Genomic DNA, 19,465 nt, shown 5'->3' with positions numbered 1-19,465 from the left:
ATTGGAGGCTAATTACTTTACAATATTGTATTGGTTTTGCCATACATTGACATGAATCTTCCACGGGTGTACATGTGTTCTCCATCCTGAACCCCCCTCCCCCTTCCCTCCCTATCCCATCCCTCTGGATCATCCCAGTATCACCTTGTATTTAGATAAAAGATCTGAAAAATAATAGCCCACTAGTAAATATTGAGGCTATTTAGTATTATTTAATATAATAAGGCAAACTAGAAAGTCTAAATGGAGAATAAATCCTAATTTATCCTAATCGTGGATAAAAATGCTGGTTGAACAGATAAAATGTAGGAAATAAATAATATATATACACATATGTATGTTCATATCCATTTCCTTACATCTAAATTATATATAAGTACAAGTTGAAACAAAATTTAGTTCATTTGCTTGGGGCTGTTTTTGGTGTTACTACTGAAAGAAAGGAGATAAACAAAATAGAAATTTACTCTTTCTCCCAGGCTAAATTTTTGAATAAATCAAATCCACAAAATCATGGAATTTTATGGCTAACAGAAAGCCCAAATCATCATCTAGTCTAATTCTCTAGCTCAGGAAATCGGGGTGTAAAGTGAATTAGAGAAGGTCACATGACACAATGGAAGTAAGTGTGGAACTAAGACTCACCTCCATGACATTCCTATAATTCTCTTTGAAGTATATTTTCCCTGCACTCAGGTATGCATTGTTTGGTATGCATTGTTTATGCTCCTTTGGACAACATCTCTGCTTCCCAGTACTACAAATAAATACGTGTCAAAAAGTTGCACAATTTAAAGACAACTCCAAAATCAGTAAGTTTAACTTTGGGTCATCAACTTTTTACTAAGCCAGTGTTTCCAAAACTTTCCTGATCTTTAAAAACCCCAAAGTCCTTGGGGAGGAAGGAGAGGGTGAGATGAATGGAGAGAGTAGCATGGAAACATATACGCTACCATCTGTAAAACAGATAGCCAATGGAAATTTGCTGTATGACACAGGGAACTCAAACCAGGGCTCTGTAACAACCTAGAGGGGTGGGATGGGGTGGGAGTTGGGAGGGAGGTTCAAGAGGGAGGGGACGTATGTACACCTGTGGCTAATTCATGTTGATGTATGGCAGAAACAAAACCAATATTGTAAAGCCATATCCTTCAATTAAAAAAGAACCCCCAAAGCCCTTATTAAGCACAATTTGCAGGCTCTACCCCAGACCTGAATCCAAGGAAGTAGCTCGAATTGGTATTTTTTCAAGCCAGGTCATTCTACAGTGAGACAAGTGTGAGAGAAATTGCACTACTAAAAAAATGCCTATTTTTCTTCCTCAGTGTTGTTGCATAATATGCACAAAATCACACTAGGAATTGGGAAGAAGAGAAATTAAAGTTTTAGATAATTCTGAACCCAGACAGCTAAGAGAAGTAAAGGTATTTCAAAGATACCAATAAGCACTTTAAGTTCCCAAACAACTTAATTATTTGGTGGCTGGAGGAGAGATGTAATACTTTAAAGCAGTGGTTTCCAGTGCTGGCTGAATATTAGAACCATCTATGGAGCAGCTAAAAGCACACAGATATCCAGACTGAGAATCAGAGTCTAGCGTGGGGCTTGGGATTGGAGTGCACTCAAGGGCAGTTTTAAAACATTTCAGAGATGATTCTGATACTTAGCCAGAGTGGAGAGGTCCCTTTACAGAGGGGGGAAACCCCACCTGCATTCCTATCCGAGGGCTGCAGTGGTTGAAACAACAGAGGGAAGCACTCAGGAAAGCAAACGTGCCCAGGGCAGCGTTTGTGACAGCTGAAGGGTGACTTGTCCTCCGCCCTGGCTCACTCCGCGTGTAGGAGGCTGCAACTCCTCTCCCCCAAAGACAATAGTGGTTTTCCAGGGCTCCTCTAAGTCTAAGAACATCAGTCATTCCTAATCAGCACACATCAGAGTTACTGAGAAAGGAGAGCTAATGAAGTGACCTGACACCTGGATGCAGTCTGATGAATAAGGCCACAAGACAAACTGGGCTGAATGAGAACGGTCCACTGACCACTGATGGAAATGTTTGTGGGATGTCCTTACCTCTAGGGAGCACCTTTTATTCCCTGGCAAACATGGACATCTGTTATGACCAAAGCATTATAGGATACACATGGAAATAAGATGTGGGGGGGCAATCTTCAACGGATCAACATAGGTGAAAGGGTCACATCTGTGCACAGCTAACTGCAATCAATCAGGAGCCTTAGTGCAAGGCGGGGCAGATGAAAATGAAACGGAGTCTTTTGGAACTTGAGAGGGCAGCGGAGCAGAGAGCCATTGATAGCACTGCTATGATTAGAGTCCTGACAGCAGGGATTAATGACAGAGAAAGTTTAGAAATAAATTCAGTTTGGAGACTACAACAATGGTGTAAGACAGGACTCTCTAATCTACAAATTCATACAAATGTTCAGCTATAGGTAGGGCAAGTATCAACAGCCTCATCTTATTAAAAAGGGACAAAATAAGTAAACTGAGGCAAAGTGAGGTCAACCAACTTGTTTACACAGGGTGACTACACTCTGTAATTAAAGGCAGAAGGAGATTTGGGCCTAGTACAATTACCTGAAAAAAGATCACTAGAGGAATGAGGCCCGTATGGTGACAGATGTACTTACTTCGCTCAGATGTGTCTTCAGCTCCTGCACTTTCCTGTATTCCGGAGTGTCGAGCACCACCTTGTACTTGTCTCGCATCTTCCTTGCCTTATTGGTGTACAGGTAGTGAGACTTAAGAAGGGGAATGCGAGTCGATTAGTCACTTGAGGATTGCATGTCGTGGTCACGCATCATCTTTCAAATGGTGGGCACGTGCAAGCCGTGCTGACCCTCTCTATCCTGGGTGTCTTCCCAGGCAGGACCAAGAACAATTCGTCATTTTACTAAGTTCACTACCTTTTACAGAGGCATACATCATCTTAAATGAGTCATGACTTGCTCAGTGGGTTGAGGGCAAATTTCCCCTTAACAGAAGCTATAGACAAAGATTCTTGCTGCCCAGCCTGTGAAGCTGTGCGGGCAGCGCTGTGGGCTGGGGCGGGGTGGGGGGCACTCACCCAGAGCTTCCGCAGGTGCCGGGAGCGGACCATGTCTGGAGTGTCGTACAGGAAGCAGCCCATCCCCCTCAGGACCTGCAAGTCCTCTTTGTATTTAATCTGTGTCACAAACATAGAAATACAGCTGGTTGTGAGCAAATTCAAAACAAGAGCAATTAAGACAGAGTAGTGATACTTTTATACTGAAGGACCTTCATCTTGGTTCAGCACATCCACCCCATCCTCTGAGTTTGCCTGAACTCAAGTAAATTACAGGGTTTTAAAATTTAAATTGTTAACCCTGACCTGAAAAGAGGACATGGCTATTATTTTATTATTATATGGATGAAAAATGCCATAGATTAAATGGAGTGGTCTTTTATGAGAAGGAAACATTCAAGGAGAAAAAAAAAAATGACAACAGGAAGTGGTGAAAGGGGGTGGGAGTAGTGGTAAGCAAGAGAAAGATACTAAATGTGACTAGGACGGAGGCCACTTGGAATGAGGTACTAGTAATGATTTGGTGTTGGATGTAGAACGGTGGTCAGCGATTCTTGTATCTCCCAAGTGGTCCTCTTACTACCTGGAGAAGTGTGGGGTCCTGCTTCCACACAATTTTACCTCCAAGTTGTATACTCAGTTGACAAGTACTCAATGCAAAAGGCTGCTCAACGACTGGTTGGCTTCCATGTGGAGAGAGCAAGCCTGCTTCTTATTAAGAGTCCCCCAGAAAGACCCTTATGAGATACTTACATCGCTGGTGATGTCGCCCACGTAGCGGCAGTGAAGCACCTGGGGTGTGTACGGCAGCGAGATCATGTGGCCTTGCATCTTGAAGAAGTCTGATTTGTAAATCAACTACAGGGGGAAAATGCCCATAAACACATAAATTAGAGACCAGTGGTTGACCTTCGTCCTTGGGTTCCATGGCCTCCCCTCTCTCCTAAGAAAATACCCACCTCGCTGACAGCCTCTTGAGTCTTCTTGACTTGGCGGATTTCAGGCGTGTCGGGAGTGGTGTGGATCTTGTCTTTCAGTTTGTGGTATAGTTGTCGATACAGTCTCTGCATTGGGGAGAAAACCATTCCAGGTGTTTAGTGCAGGATGATGAGAGCATCTGTACATTAATCAAATATTTCACATATTTAAACAGCCATGAAAGGCAAGATTAAGGTACAGAAAGTGATTGAAATTAGAAAAACATAGAAAGTGATAGTTATTTTACTTGGGTGAAAAATGTGAAGCACAGGCTTCCACTTTCTATCAGATGGCTGGAAAGTAGGGTTAGATATTCAAACCAATAGTTCACATAGAAAACTATTCAGGCTCATGAATCAGACTAATATGCAATCTTATTAAAGATTTTTAATACAAATGTCAAAGGAAGGAATTATTTACATCATAATATATGGATGGGTGGGTCTCAACAAAGGTATTACTAAATATATAAAAATATTGCCATAGGATACCAGTATCAAAATGATGACAGAAAGGATCCCCTTAGTCCTTGCAGATAAATTAAAGTTTGTAGTTGAAATACAACTAATTCTTAATGCATTGCAAACAAAGCCATGGTCCTTGAAACTCCTCACAGAATTAATAGTCACAGTACCTCGCTGGTAATGTTGTTGACCCTCCGGACGTTGACAAATGGGACATCATTGGGTCCAAGTGTGTACCCATATGCCTTCATGTGTTCATAAACTTCTTTGTACTTAAACTGCAAAAGCAAAGTGAGAATGAGCTCTCTGATGGATGAGCAGAGAGTAAGCATCACACTTGGCAAACGGAAGAGGGTTGTCACTTTCATTTGAAAACTACTCTCTAAGCATTAAGTATGGAAAAAAATCATTGACAAAACTTCTCTAATAATCTAAGTCTTGAAAATTATTTTGTTGGTTAATAAAGCCAGATCCAGAAAGGAATACAATTCATGGTTGCCTAGATTAAATCTGTTTGTAAGTCGGTAGGCAAAACACAACAAAAAACCTGTATTTTTAGTCCCAATATGGCTAGGAAATTAAGAATATGCAAAGCAGAAATGAGAGACTGATTTTAAGACTGATGGATGAACAACTTCATAAACTGTTTAAAACAATGGTGTTAGATAATTAAATCTGTGACTTTGCTTTGGAAACCATATTACTGGGCCACTGGCTGTGGGACTTCACTGGTCAGTAGGTTCAATTTCCAGGGCTCTGGAGGGCAATATGGGAGGAAGATCTCATTTTTGAGCTGATGGCTGGTTTGTGGGTATGGCCTGAAGGCCAGAGTCACCAGAATAGACAATGCCTCTCCAGGTCTGCTCATTACATCCCAGCCTGACACTAGTGGAAAAATTTGCTATTAGAGCTAATGCCTGGGAAAGCTGCAGGTAATGAGAACCTAAGTACCCCTCCGAGCTTTCTAGGAAATGGGCACAGAAGGTCAGCCATGAGAGTCTTTCTTTCCAAAGGAACACACGGTGAAGTGGTATTTTTTTGTAATAAGATATTGCAGAAAGCAGACTATACTATCGCCACACAGCAGTAGCACACATATGAAAGAGCATTTCCAGTAGCTGATTTGAGATAGTTCAGAATGTTTCTGTGTTAAGGCCAACAGAATTAGAAGCATTCTGGCAGCCATGATCCCTGAGCCAAGGTAACTGAGTCATGCAGATAGAACCCCATGAAAGTTGTTTACTAACCCATCATGCTAACCAGGCACTGCTGAACTGCAGGAGCAACACGCCTGGAAAATACAACATCTCCCCTTCCCTGCTACCATCATTTTTCAAAAAACTATTTTAATCCCATCCTTTTTTTGGCCTCACTGCATGACATGAAAGATCCTAGTTTCCCAACCAGGGAATAAATCCGTGTCCCTCTCAGTGAAAGTGACCAGTCCTAACCATTGAACCGCCAGGGAATTTGCTCCCATCATTGTATCATGCTGAAACCTCAGGGTGTGATTAAGAGGATGAAAATAGGCTATTAATAAATATTAGTATCCTCCTTCCTACTTCAAGCCCCATCTCAACGAGGAGAAGACCACTCACATAGCTGCTCATGTATCGGGTGTCCTTGGTGTGTTTGAAGTGAGGGGTGTCGACCGGAAGCCTGTATCCAGTGGGCAGGGCATGCAGGCCAGCTTTTCGGTACAGATTCTGCCAGGATGAAGAAGAGCAAGTTAAATGACAACTATCAAATGATGGATCTAAGTTAAACAAATCATTTCCAGCTTGTGTTAGGTTTTCAATCTACTTACACTCACTGAATTGATTTCAAGAAGGAATTAAGTAAATTCTAAGAGTCAAGCAATGAATTAAATTCAGTTCAATTGCTCAGTCGTGTCTGACTCTTTGCAAGCCCATGAACTGCAGCATGCCAGGCCTCTCTGTCCATCACCAACTCCCAGAGTCCACCCAAACCCATGTCCATTGAGTCAGTGATGCCATCCAACCATCTCATCCTCTGTCGTCCCCTTCTCCTCCTGCCCTCAATCTTTCCCAGCATCAGGGTCTTTTCCAATGAGTCAGCTCTTCGCATCAGGTGGCCAAAGTACTGGAGTTTCAGCTTCAACATCAGTCCTTCCAATGAACACCCAGGACTGATCTCCTTTAGGATGGACTTATTGATCTCCTTGCAGTCCAAGGAACTCTCAAGAGTCTTCTCCAACACCACAGTTCAAAAGCACCAATTCTTTGGCATTCAGCTTTCTTTATAGTCCAACTCTCATATCCATACATATTAAATTACTCAACATATATATTTTTTTAAAGAGCAATGAGTGAAGAGGCTTAAAGAAAATACCTCTATTTCTAAACATATGCCTGGTTCACAGAATAGCATCCAGCAACAATTTGGGAAAAGTAAACAGGCAGCCAGTGCCACCTCTGTGGTTAACCCTATGGTTAGCTGATGTTCAAGCCATCACCAATCCTGAGATAGTAGTAATTATAAGACACATCTTTGGGAGCCCTCAGAGCCCCATAAACACAATGTCTTGATGTTAGGCTGTTGGGTCGGGAGGCTCATATTCCATGCACGAGGAGGAAAGGAGTTTCTATCTGTGATTTGAAATAGTCTCTCTCTCAGGGGAGGTATAGGAAATAAGACTAGTACTTAAAATATTAAAAACCAAATTACTTTTAACATTCAATACAGGAGAGAGGCATTAACCTTGAGACCAATGTAACACTGAGAAAGTGAAAGTGTTATTCGCTAAGCTGCGTCCGACTCTTTTGTGACTCCATGGACTGTAGTCCGCCAGGCTCCTCTGTTCATGGGATTCTCCAGGCAAGAATACTGGAGTGGGTTGCCATTCCCTTCTCCAGGGGATCTTCCTGACTACCAGATGAGTGGAATCTAGCTTCTTTCTCTTCTGAATCCTAACAGTAACCTTTAGCTTTATTTCTTATTGTACACAGTCTTTGATGCCTATATGCCTTGTCTTTGTCCTCTTGTCCTGGACTGTAAGCTTTTTGAGAGCAGAGATAGTTGATTGATCCTCTTCTATGTATGCACTGTTCCAAAAATGCCCACTGCTTGCTCCCAGCCAAGAGGGCAGACAGGTGATACACTGTTTTTCTGTTTTGTTTTGTTTAGCTCATGTGACTGGAACAGTCTTTATGATTTACAAGGTCAGGCTGAGGATGCCCAGGGGAGGCCACTTCTACAGAGGCCTGGCCCTCATCCCGGGTTTCTGCCGGGCAGTCTGCCCAGCTCTCACTGCTCACCTCACTCTGGAGCTTGTATGCATGAAGGGCCCGATCCAGATCCACGGTTTTTGTGGTCGGAGCCACTCTGCCTCTGATGCTGTGCACGTAGTCATAGTGGTAGACAGCCTGGACGCAGAGAGAAGCAGAGTGAGTGGACTGCACTGTGGCTGCAGGGGTAAAAGAAACTAAGTAAATGCAAATCTAAGTCTCTTAATATAAAGATGGCAGCCTGCTCCCTTTGCCTCAGAACTCTATCTCGAATACTGGGCCTTGTCCAATGGAATAGGGCCAGTGTGTGGATCCCACACTGAGAAAGTGGGAGAGTCAGCTCAGGCATATGAAGAGGAAGAGTGGATGTTTTACCACCATGAGTTCCACAACAAAAGGTTTTCACATTCTGACTCACTGGTGGGATTTAATATTTGCTTATTAACCTGTGGGGTTAGTAAAAAGGGGGCAGCCTGCTCTGTACCACTGTGCTATTACACAGGTGCTTTCCATCCATTTTCCCGCTGTCCACATAAGGAAGCTGAGGCTCAGGGGATTAAGTGCCTCTCTCAAGTCTATCGGATTACATGTGCCAGAGGCCTCATCAGTAACTGCAGAGACCCTCTTCTCTCCATCTGATCATGCATGCACATGTGCTAAGTCGTGTCCAACTCTTTGAATGCTATGGACTGTCTATGGGATTCTCCAGGCAAGAATACTGGAGTGGGTTGCCATGCCCGCCTCCAGGGCATCTTCCCTTACCACCGTGAGCACTAAATGAATTAGAAAGCTGAGACCATGAGGCAAGGATACAAAAAGCAACCTGGGAAGCTCTAAAACACCAAGGATTTCATAAATTTTGATTATTTACAACGCCACCCCAGGAAATGAATAGAACACATCAGGTTTTAGGAAATCAGAGAAGAATCTTCAGTACTTTCTAAGGCACCAACACCAGTCTCCCATTGAGAAACGGCCTGGCCTGCCCCGTCTTTGGTTCTCCCCACTTCCGCTGGTGCCGTGGCCCTGTTCTCCTCTCCCTGAAGTAACTTCTCCGTGGGCACTTACATCGCTTAGTTGTTTCCCGCTTTTGACAGCCTGAACGTAGACAGGAGTGTCAGTAACCAGCTTGTAATTGTTCCTTGTTTTCAGCACGTGAGCTTTGTACTTGATCTGTCAAAAGGAAGAAGGAAAATAAGCCTGTGTTAGACCATTCATTATATTTGAAATTGTTGGTTTTCACATAGAGCCTGGTTGCTTTTAGCTCATGGCATGCACATACATTGGCCCTGAATTTCATAACAATCAGCATAATCAATGCTTATAGTCACATGGATCATCTAGAGTCTTCTAGGAGGCTTGACAGCTGCCTTCCTAGAAATATTTAAGCTTTCTTACTAAAATCTTGATTATAGTATTACCTTGCCTAGCAAATCCTCTCCTTACAAATAGATCCTGTCTATAGCATAACAGACTCCTAATAAATGAGATGTTTTTTATAATAGGAATTATGTGCTCATTAATATATCCAAAATCGTTCAGAAGGTGGCGAGAAGAACCAGGGGTCCCTTCTGCACCAGGGGACCATGGGACAGCTCATCTGCATTGTCTGCACTCCTGAGAAATGGCGGCTCTGCTCTTCAGCATCTTCCTCCAGCTCGGCCATCCTCAGCACCACTTCAGACACAGTTGGGTGTGACAGTGTCTGTACTTGACGTCCTCTCCCCTTGACTCTAGACCACACAGGGAAGGAAGCATACTTGAAACAACCAAAAACCAAAAAACAAGGTAAACTCACATCGTTGCGTAGATCGTAAGCATGCTTGGCGTGGAGAATCTCAGGAGTGTCCCAGACGTAGCAACCAATGCCTTTCAGCCAGGTGAGGTCATCCTTGTACACAATCTGGGGGTTGCAACAGATGGAGGGGGTCGGAACAAGAAAACTTGACTGTAACTTTAACACGAAAGACACAGACACACTCTAGACCCAGGATGACTTTGCGGAATGAAAACAAGACACTATGCCCTGAGGCCATGGGTGCTCTTAAGACTTCAGCATGCAGAGCCCTGCTTCTAGGGACAGCTCAAATTCCCGGTAGACCCCTGGGTGTACAGGAAAGTGATTCTGGAAGAGGGCGGAGCTGAAGAACCAAGTGAGTCAGTCTCTCTTGGGTGTGGGGCGTGTGTGGGGCTGGGGAAGAGGACCTTCATAAGCAGTGGACTTACGTCACTGATCTGGTCTGTGACCTTCCTGACGTGACTGTTGACTTGCAAGTCGGGGTGGCAAATCCACTCGTGGAGGTGAAGGCGGTAGTCGATCTCACTGACTTTCTTCTGAGAATCCTTAGCAGTAACCATCTCTACCATGTCAGGCACTATGTGGATTTTCATCTTGTTCTTCTCATAAACAGATCTGTACAGGCGCTGTGGAGATAACGTAACCAGTTAAACAGGGAACTATGCAAGGGTCATGGCAACACGTGCCTTTCTTAGACCCCACAGAGGTCAGGGGCATCACTTAGAGCAACCGGTTGGGGGCAGGATGGGGACTGGATGTTTCTGACACTTTCTACAGATTCATAGGGGTGGGGAAAGGCAGTATGGGCTGACACAGCTCTCAGCTTCTTCACATGTGCACAGTCAGTGCCATGCACATTGCTGAAAAGAATGATGTTCTGACTTATAGTTGGTGGTTCTGTTACTTGGCTTTTGAAACCAGCCTTTAGGATCACTTACGTCGATGTTAAACTTGCCAACTCGGAGGCACCGTGCTGTGTTCGGATCATCTTCAACACTTCTGGGTAAAGTGTAAAGAGCTTTGAACTTCTCATATTCTTCGCGGTATTTGATCTATAGAGAGAAAATACAAAGGAAGTAAAACAATTTTGAAGAGCGCTGGATCTATATTGTTAAAAGAACATGAGACTTAATTAATAAGAACCCAACTCTGAAGACGGGCCACCTTGGGGTCAGCACTTTTCTGAGCTTGTTTCCCTGTCTGTGCCCAGAGGTAGAGGAAGCATGGTACCTGCCATAGGATTACCTGAAGATTAGGTCAGACTATGTGTAAACATCCTTTAGATATCATTTTAAAAACTCCCATACCGATACAAGTATTTCTGCTGTTACTACAACTAATTTTAAAGATGATGTAATTTAAAAATGATCTCTTTTATGATGTTGGCTTTGTTTTTCTTAACCATAGTAAAAGATGAAAAATGTGCTCAGGAATTTCTTTGTTTTTAATAACTGACAAGTCTGGTGCTTAAGAGACTCAATCCTTGAATTTCAGTTTCTATGAGGTTTTCCAAAAATACAGTTCAACTAAATTCTATGGGAAAACCAATGTCTAGTTCTTAAGCCATATTGCCTATTAATGAATATTTCTTTATTTTATGAACTAGGAGGAAAGGCTTTTACAGAGACTGGGATCCTCTCTTCTGGCATATGATAAAATAACAATCCTCTTACAACTCAGAGGCCCACATCTCAATTAAGACAAAAAAAGGAAAGATGGGAGTATTTATGTAGAATTTCAGGAAAGCTCTTCACTGATAGAAATCAAGGAAATTTCCCATCAGAATTTTCCAGAACATTAGTTCACATGCTCCTTATACGTAAGCTATTCCTCAGTTATAAAGAAAATAGTATTCAAAGGTATTTAAAAATAAAAACTAAAGTTGAAATCCTTCTTTTAAAAATTAATTTCTCTATGTTTGATATCATTTCAAGAACAATTTGCCTGGAGAATCTTAACATCTGTAAGTTTTTTTTCCTGACTAAAGGAAAAAGCCTTTGCTGAGCTTTCTGAAAACTATCTACAAAAAATTCTCAAATGAAAAGCTTGATCCTTTGGGCTAGTCTGTTTGCAATCTTCCAAATTAAGTTGTTCTGGGAAAAATCATACAGATTTAATTTTTCCCTCTGGGTAAAAATTAATTCCATATGTTGTCTAACAAAGTCTTTTTCTGAACTGTGCATTTCCAGGCCCATTAGATGGTAGTGAAACCAACTTCCTGGGTGTCTAGCATTTATATGAAGATTAAGAGAATAGAATTGAAAGATCAGGATGCACTGTCTATAGTGTAGCAATAAGTACTCTTCTGTAAAATACTTATGTCAGAAGGAACTCTCAAAAACTTCAGGTGTGTATGTATGTGCTGATCTGCAGTACAAAATAGATTTCTCAGTGTGGGAAAAAAGATCTGAGAAATATTGGTCTAAAGTGTTACATAAAATGTTCAAAATTAAGAGCTAAAAGTCTCTAATAGAGGCAAAGTTTCTGAAAGAAAACTAGGCTTATTAGAACTGCAACAAAATTTATAGGGAGTTTTACAATAAAAGGTTTTACGTAAGAACATATTAGGCATAAAGGGTTAAAAGTGCTAGGACTTTATACTATATTCAAACAGCTCATGTGATTTAGGATTTTTTGAAAATTATGTCTATACCTACAAAAAGTTTTGTTTTTAAAAAACAGTTTCAAAAGATTTTTAAGTTTTTATATTTCATAGATATAAAGTTAACAATTTATTCTTAAATCATATATTTGGGGCTGATGAAATAACTGGTTATCACATTCACTGGTTTATTTTTCTACCAAAGGTCACATAATTCTATTAAAAAAAAAGAGTGCATTTTATATGGTGTATTACGTCCTCTTTTCCATTTCTGGCTAAAATATCCATATCCACCCATGGCATTTGCACACAGGAGGCCTAAAAGGTCACACTGGTGTCCTTCATGTGTGTGTGACTGTCTCTGCACTTTAGGGCCCTTGAGAAGGGGAGTAAATGCAGACTTTGTGATGACTGAGCGCCCGGAAATTTTTGCTGGTGTGCCCCTTTGAAAGTGCCGAGGGTCCTTCTGGGCAGCACAGGAACCAACCAGAAGCATTCTGGGAGAGGAGAGCAGGGAAGGGCAAGGAATGGTGGGAAGGTTAATTGACTTACATGGCTGGCCATGTACTTCTGGTTCTTGGCATGTGTCAGGGACACGGTGTTAGGAGGCAGGATGTAGCTGGTGGCTTTCACTTTATCCCAGGCCTCCTTGTACAGGTTCTGTGGGGGTTAAAAATCTTGTGAACACAAAATAATGCAATCTGGATAACTTCCAGAGGCAAATTTTCCCTGTTTCTATCCTTCTCAGACATTCCCTAACAACCCCAAATCTTACTCTGTGGGAGCCAAGTGCTCCCAAGTAAATAACTGCTTTACTGCCTTGTTCATAATCTCAGAGTCCATTATTTTGTCCGTTCCCATAGCACTTATCACAGTTTGACAGTTATCAGAGATTCTGATGACATATTCATTCCTTCATAGGTCTAGGATTCCTAGAGGATGAAAACCACTAATATTAAATAGATATATAGTAGGAGATAAAATGGAGAAGGCAATGGCACCCCATTCCAGTACTCTTGCCTGGAAAATCCCATGGATGGAGGAGCCTGGTGGGCTGCAGTCCATGGGGTCGCTAAGAGTCGGACACGACTGAGCAACTTCACTTTCACTTCTCACTTTCATGTGTTGGAGAAGGAAATGGCAACCCACTCCAGTGTTCTTCCCTGGAGAATCCCAGGGACGGGGGAGCCTGGTGGGCTGCCGTCTATGGGGTCGCACAGAGTCGGACACGACTGAAGCGACTTAGCAGCAGCAGCAGGAGATAAAATGTTTCCATTTCTAGGTATTTATTTACTCAGGAGAAATAAAAAGCTATGAACACACAAAGCAAAAGTGAAAGTCGCTCAGTTGTGTCCCACTCTTTGGGATCCCATGGACTATACAGTCCATGGAATTCTCCAGGCCAGAATACTGGAGTGGGTAGCCTTTCCTTTCTCCCAGGGGATCTTCCCAACCCAGGGATTGAACCCAGGTCTCCTGCATTGGAGGCGGATTCTTTACCAACTGAGCCACAAGGGAAGGCGTGAACACACAAAATCTATATGCAAATATATACAGCATCTTTACATAATTGTAAAAAACTGGATGCAACTCAGATGTGCCTTTAGCTGTGACTGGAAAAACAAACAAACTATGGTTTAGAATTTTATTTTGTTATAAAAAGGATAAAGTACTGATTTAGGCAGCTATGTATGGATGTGAGAGTTGGACTGTGAAGAAAGCTGAGCGCTGAAGAATTAATGCTTTTGAACTGTGGTGTTGGAGAAGACTCTTGAGAGTCACTTGGACTGTGAGGGGATCCAACCAGTCCATTCTAAAGGAGATCAGCCCTGGGATTTCTTTGGAAGGAATGATGCTAAAGCTGAAACTCTGGTACTTTGGCCACCTCATGCAAAGAGTTGACTCATTGGAAAAGACTCTGATGCTGGGAGGGATTGGGGGCAGGAGGAGAAGGGGACGACAGAGGATGAGATGGCTGGATGGCATCACTGACTCGATGGACGTGAGTCTGAGTGAACTCTGGGAGTTGGTGATGGACAGGGAGGCCTGGCGTGCTGCGATTCATGGGGTGGCAAAGAGTCGGACACGACTGAGCGAATGAACTGAACTGAACTGTCCTAACACATAAATGCATTTTGCTAAGAGAAAGAAGCCAGAGCTAATGACTACACACCATGTAATCACATTTAAGTGACATTCTGGAAAAAGTAAAACAATAGGGACAGGAAAAAGCTCTGTGGATGCCAGGGGAGAGGAGTGGGGCAGAAAGGGTTAATTTGGAGGTGATATAGAATTTTTCTGTATCTTGACTATAATGGTGAATACATGATTTTATGTATTTGTCAAAAGTGGAGTACTATGTACCACAAAGAGTAAAATTTACTGTATGCAAATTAAAACAAACAACCAAAAATCAGGATGGGGAAGGGAACTAAAATAGAATACAAACTGTAGCAAATAAATCTAACTGTATTACAAATGTATAACAAAGCTACAGTGAAGGAAGTGGTGAAGAAAACAACTGACTTACTTTATAAAATGGTATATCTCGACTGGATACTCTAAGGCTATAGGCAAAAATAACTGTACACAAAACATCTTACTCTAGTTAGTAAATTTGTTTCTCACAGGGGTGTGTGTTAGAAATTCTGGAAATATTTTATACGCATACAAGGGTGGCACAAATAAGTAGATATATCATAGATAATGAAAGTCAATGTTTTCATTGGAAAGGAAATAGAAAGTTACAAAAAAGGAAAAGGTTAATGAACCCTGTATTGTATTAGACAACAATAGTTCCCAATAGCAAAGTTGAAACCATTCAATGACCAAAATAAAAAACAATAATATTAGATTCTATCCCATAGAATAAAATAAATATCCATGAGCCTATACTGATAGAAATAAATAGAGAAACTGACAGTGGAGAAGGGACAGCTGTTCCTTACAGAAGAATTCCAATTGATAAATGTAGAGGGGATAAGGGAAAGAGAAAACAACCAGAAGGGAACTGTAACAATTCTTGCAGGTAAGATCCATCAATGGATGTTAAAATATATAAGAGAAAGTGTGAAGAGAAACAGGATAATTGCACAGTCCCAAAAAATCTCCTCCAAGATATTTATTAATAACAAAGGTACAAAAGAAAGTCTACAGTGGAGAATCTCAGCAGATAGCAACTTAAAATAAGTGATCAGGTCATTCCCAGCTACTGATACCATGCACCACTGGCTATGATGTGCTGAGAAGGGCACATCACATCTGTGCTATTCTTGCCAAAAAAGGAATACCTTAAACCTAATCATGAGCAAACTTAAGATCAACTCAACCTTCAAAACATTCTACACAATAACTGGCCAGAATTCTTCAAAAGGGTCAAGATCAGAAAAAGACAAGGAAGAATCAAGAAATTCTCAGATACAAAGAGACTAAGGAGTCATGACAACCAAGTGCAGCATGGGATCCTAGACTGGCCTCTGGGACAGCAAAGTACTTTAGTGGAAATACTGTTGAAGTCTGGATAAAGTCTATAACATTATTACAATGCTAATTTTTTTTTTTTTTTGGTAATTGTTCTATGGAGAAAAGTGTATGGGAATTCTCTTTACTACTTTTGCAATTTTTCTGTAAATCTAAAATTATTTCAAAATGAAGTTTAAAAACTGTTTGATTAATTAGCCAATTCACAGGAGGAAAAAAAAGAGTGCCTCTGTTGATCTCTAAGTCACTGGGCAAAGGAAAAGCTAGGCAAAAACAAGTTCAGGGTCAACAAAGACTAGCTCCAACAGTACCTGTTTGCACTAGGGAACGAGTTAGTGAATTTGTATCAACTGCATGACATAGAACAATACTCAAATTGGGGCTTATTTACTTGTACCTATTAGGATTTATCGGAGAAGGCAATGGCACCCCACTCCAATACTCTTGCCTGGAAACTCCCATGGACAGAGGAGCCTGGTAGGCTGCAGTCCATGGGGTCGCAAAGAGTTGGACACAACTGAGCGACTTCACTTTCACTTTTCACTTTCATGCATTGGAGAAGGAAATGGCAACCCACTCCAATGTTCTTGCCTGGAGAATCCCAGGGACGGGGGAGACTGGTGGGCTGCCGTCTCTGGGGTTGCACAGAGTTGGACATGACTGAAGCGACCTAACAGCAGCAGCAGCATTAGGATTTATAAGATAAAGTAGGAACTTAAAGTTCCAGGAAAAAGATTAGACCTTTGGGGGTAAGGTTGCTTGTTCCTTTTAATCTCTTATTGTCTCTAAAGGTGGAAGGGGTAACTCAAATACAGAGAAAAGAAAACTCAACTCACACTGCTAAACAGATCCTTCAGATTCTTGATTCTGTCATAATCCACTGTTTCTAGAACTGTCGTGTATTTGTCTTTGATCTGATGATAATTCTCTTTATATTTCACCTACAGACAAAGAAGACAGGTTATTCTTTTCTATTATTTGACAACATGTAAGACAATAACAGCTTGTCCTGGGAGAGTTGTACATGGAAGACACACCTCACTGGCATTAATGCCACTTTGAAGAGCAGTCACGTAAAGTGGTGTGTCTGTGACCAGGTTATAATTCTTTAGATTTTCTTTACCTGCTGCTGTGTATAGTATCTGTGAAGAAAAAGAAAAGTTACTGAAAATGGTAAAATGCAGATCTGCCATTTGTGCCAACTTAGATGTACATTTCTGGGTTTCTGCTTTAATCTTAACAAAAAGGATAGGTTGGACAGTCCTGCAGACTTTGCCCAGCTGTCAAAACTAACAGTTTCTCTTGACCAAAAGTGGAGTCTGGATCTTTGCCAGGTCCCTCCTTCATCATGTTGTCTTTTCCTTGCTTATACTCTGTCCCTGACAACAGCCCTTCAATTTCAACATCCATCAGATAGCTGCCCTCCCCGAGATGAATTTCTGCTGTAAAGTTCTCCAAGTAACTACTTTTTACTTCAAAAGTTAAATACTTATGGTCAAAGTATGCATTTGGTTTCTACTCCCTACCAGTTAACCTGATCAACTAAGGTATACATGCTTGAGGGTAGTTCACTGTGAAATAGCTCCCAGATAACAGTCTGCTATCAACATCTATAGCCTTACACCACAGGGGACACTCAAACTGAGGAAGGCCAGCGCAAGAGCCGGCTACCAGAAGAGGTTTTATTGGGCAGGGGTCTTTGGTTCCCTTAGACTGTGTACTGTCAGAGCCACTTTCTCCACCTGGGCACAGGGACAGTCTCGCTATCAGCTCACTGGGAGCATCATGGAGTCCATCAACCCACAATGAGCTAGTCCTAGGAATATGGCTCACCTGACTCTGGAGGTCATATGATTTCTTCGCATGGAGGATCTGGGGTGTATCCCAAACGTAACACCCAATGCCTTTCAGCCAATTCAAGTCATCTTTATACACATTCTGCAAGAAAGAAGGAACAGTGAAAGGTGACCGGTACTAACTGAACTTCCAATCGAGGATTTGATTTTCTCCTGTCAGCCTTTGGCTGTGCTTAGTATACTCAGCTGCCATAGGGTGGGTTTTTCAACAGCTGGAAGGTCTTTAATGCCCTAGTCTAAAGAAGTTTAGGAGGAGAGCAAAAGCTAAGCCCAAGGCTACTTGAGCGGGTTAGCCTACCTTTTCTCAAGGGGAACTTCCCAACCCAGGAATCAAACGGGGGTCTCCTGCATTGTAGGAGGATTCTTAACCAGCTGAGCTATCAGGGAAGCCCAATGCCCTAGCCTAAAGAAGTTTAGGAGGAGAGTAACAGCTCAGTTTTAGTCTAGTGTTGAAGAGATTAAATAGTTAACACAGGAGTCTCATTGCTCTGAGGGGATCTTTACACCAAAAAACGTCACTCCTGCCTCTTTGAATTGAAAAGCAGCAGGGTTTAGGAATACAGAGACAACAAGGGCATGGGGGCCCGGGCAGGGCTGGGTGAAGGCTGTAACTTAATCAAGCTGCAGAAAGGACCTCATACATCACTCAAGATCTCCTGCGCGTGCCGGACCCGGACGACATTGGGTTCTTCTGGAAGAGACGTCCACTGGTGGAAGTAGTGTCGGTATTCCAGGTCACTGAGGATGTACTGGCACCTTTTAGCCAACACGTGATTCATCATATCTTGGGGGATATGGACATTTGCTTTGGTGTCCTCATAATGTCTTCTGTAGTTCAACTAAAGAATGATACACATTTAAAGACAAAAATAAGAAAGCCATTAAGCTATTCTGATCAATCTTTCCTAGAGTCTTATTTTCAATACAGATCAATATCTTTAGACTGGACCAAGGTTAAAAAAATGATACTTTAATATATTCTACTTCTTCAAAAATTTCCCATCCCTTTACTATAACACAAAGTAAAGAGGAACCAATCTTGTTTTCTCCTTTTTCCAAATACAGAGCCCACACTGTGTTTGGAGGAATGGGGGGAAAGGGTGAAAACAGATGGCTACCAAAGGGGTGCAGGGCTATGTGGCAGGGATGGGGGAAAGTCTCAAGACTGGTTCACTCCTCACTATCCCACCCCCAGCTGATTTTGAGACAAAGGGCAGATTATAAATAGGCAGAAGAGTAGTACACTGTGCAAATCCTCTTGTTAAAGTGAACTTTGCTTACCAAGCTCCTCATTTTTTGGAAGTCCAGACAGTGAACCACGTTGGGGAACTCACTGATTTCTTTTCCAGCCAGGTAGTGACCCTTCAGTTTCTCATACGTCTCTTTGTATTTCAGCTGTGAAGTAGGTATGGCATTGAGAATCACTAGGACTTTCCAACCAGTCCTTTGTGGCTAGAAAGACTCTCAAACTCAAGAAAGGAAAAAGTCCTACTGACCTCACTGTTCACAAAGTCAGCATGCTTGGCTCCCACAATGGGGATGTAGCGTTCGTCCAGGGTGTAGCCATAGGCCTTCGTTCCATCCCAGGCCCTTTTATACAGTATCTAGGACAAAGAAATGCATATCAACAAAACTTTGCATTCAACCTCTTCTAGATGTACTTGAAGGTAAATGGTAAAACCAAGGTAAAGTATTTATGTTTTAAGGCAAGGCCTAAATCTTCATTTATAGTCAATAGTGTCCCTACTTATGAACAGGATAGAGTTTTTGGACTAGTTGCAAATTAAACCTACTGACCCCGAGACATTTTATAATAGAGTTTAACTTTATTTACATTTCTAATAAAAGTGAAAACAAATTTGCACACAGGGAGAGAATCACCAAAGATTGCTTCCCATTCAGCATACACACACACCTTTTAGATAAGCTGAATTAAAATTTGGAGAGCAAGTCCTCCACTTGCTGGCTGGAAATA

The 19,465-nt window shown here is 41.9% G+C and overlaps 1 protein-coding gene across 21 annotated transcripts in view; it reads right to left on the bottom strand.

Moving 5' to 3' along the window:
- Positions 1–19,465, bottom strand: part of NEB (nebulin) — a 219,953-nt gene that overhangs the window by 53,225 nt on the left and 147,263 nt on the right. For all 21 annotated transcript variants that reach the window (XM_061438168.1, XM_061438021.1, XM_061438025.1 and 18 more), the window contains 18 exons: positions 18,987–19,094; positions 18,772–18,885; positions 18,132–18,329; positions 17,468–17,572; positions 16,672–16,776; positions 16,471–16,575; positions 12,707–12,814; positions 10,491–10,604; positions 9,981–10,178; positions 9,553–9,657; positions 8,823–8,927; positions 7,785–7,892; positions 6,105–6,212; positions 4,677–4,784; positions 4,024–4,128; positions 3,818–3,922; positions 3,086–3,184; positions 2,649–2,759 (listed from right to left, as the gene is read on the bottom strand). In XM_061438168.1, the coding sequence (XP_061294152.1) occupies positions 2,649–2,759; positions 3,086–3,184; positions 3,818–3,922; positions 4,024–4,128; positions 4,677–4,784; positions 6,105–6,212; positions 7,785–7,892; positions 8,823–8,927; positions 9,553–9,657; positions 9,981–10,178; positions 10,491–10,604; positions 12,707–12,814; positions 16,471–16,575; positions 16,672–16,776; positions 17,468–17,572; positions 18,132–18,329; positions 18,772–18,885; positions 18,987–19,094 (2,109 nt within the window). The remainder of the gene's footprint in view (positions 1–2,648; positions 2,760–3,085; positions 3,185–3,817; positions 3,923–4,023; positions 4,129–4,676; positions 4,785–6,104; positions 6,213–7,784; positions 7,893–8,822; positions 8,928–9,552; positions 9,658–9,980; positions 10,179–10,490; positions 10,605–12,706; positions 12,815–16,470; positions 16,576–16,671; positions 16,777–17,467; positions 17,573–18,131; positions 18,330–18,771; positions 18,886–18,986; positions 19,095–19,465) is intronic.

The sequence above is a fragment of the Bos javanicus genome, chromosome 2 (assembly GCF_032452875.1).
Source record: "Bos javanicus breed banteng chromosome 2, ARS-OSU_banteng_1.0, whole genome shotgun sequence".
Lineage (NCBI taxonomy): Eukaryota > Metazoa > Chordata > Mammalia > Artiodactyla > Bovidae > Bos > Bos javanicus.
Note: the sequence above shows the minus strand (reverse complement) of the source record. Positions and strands in the feature narration are given on the sequence as shown.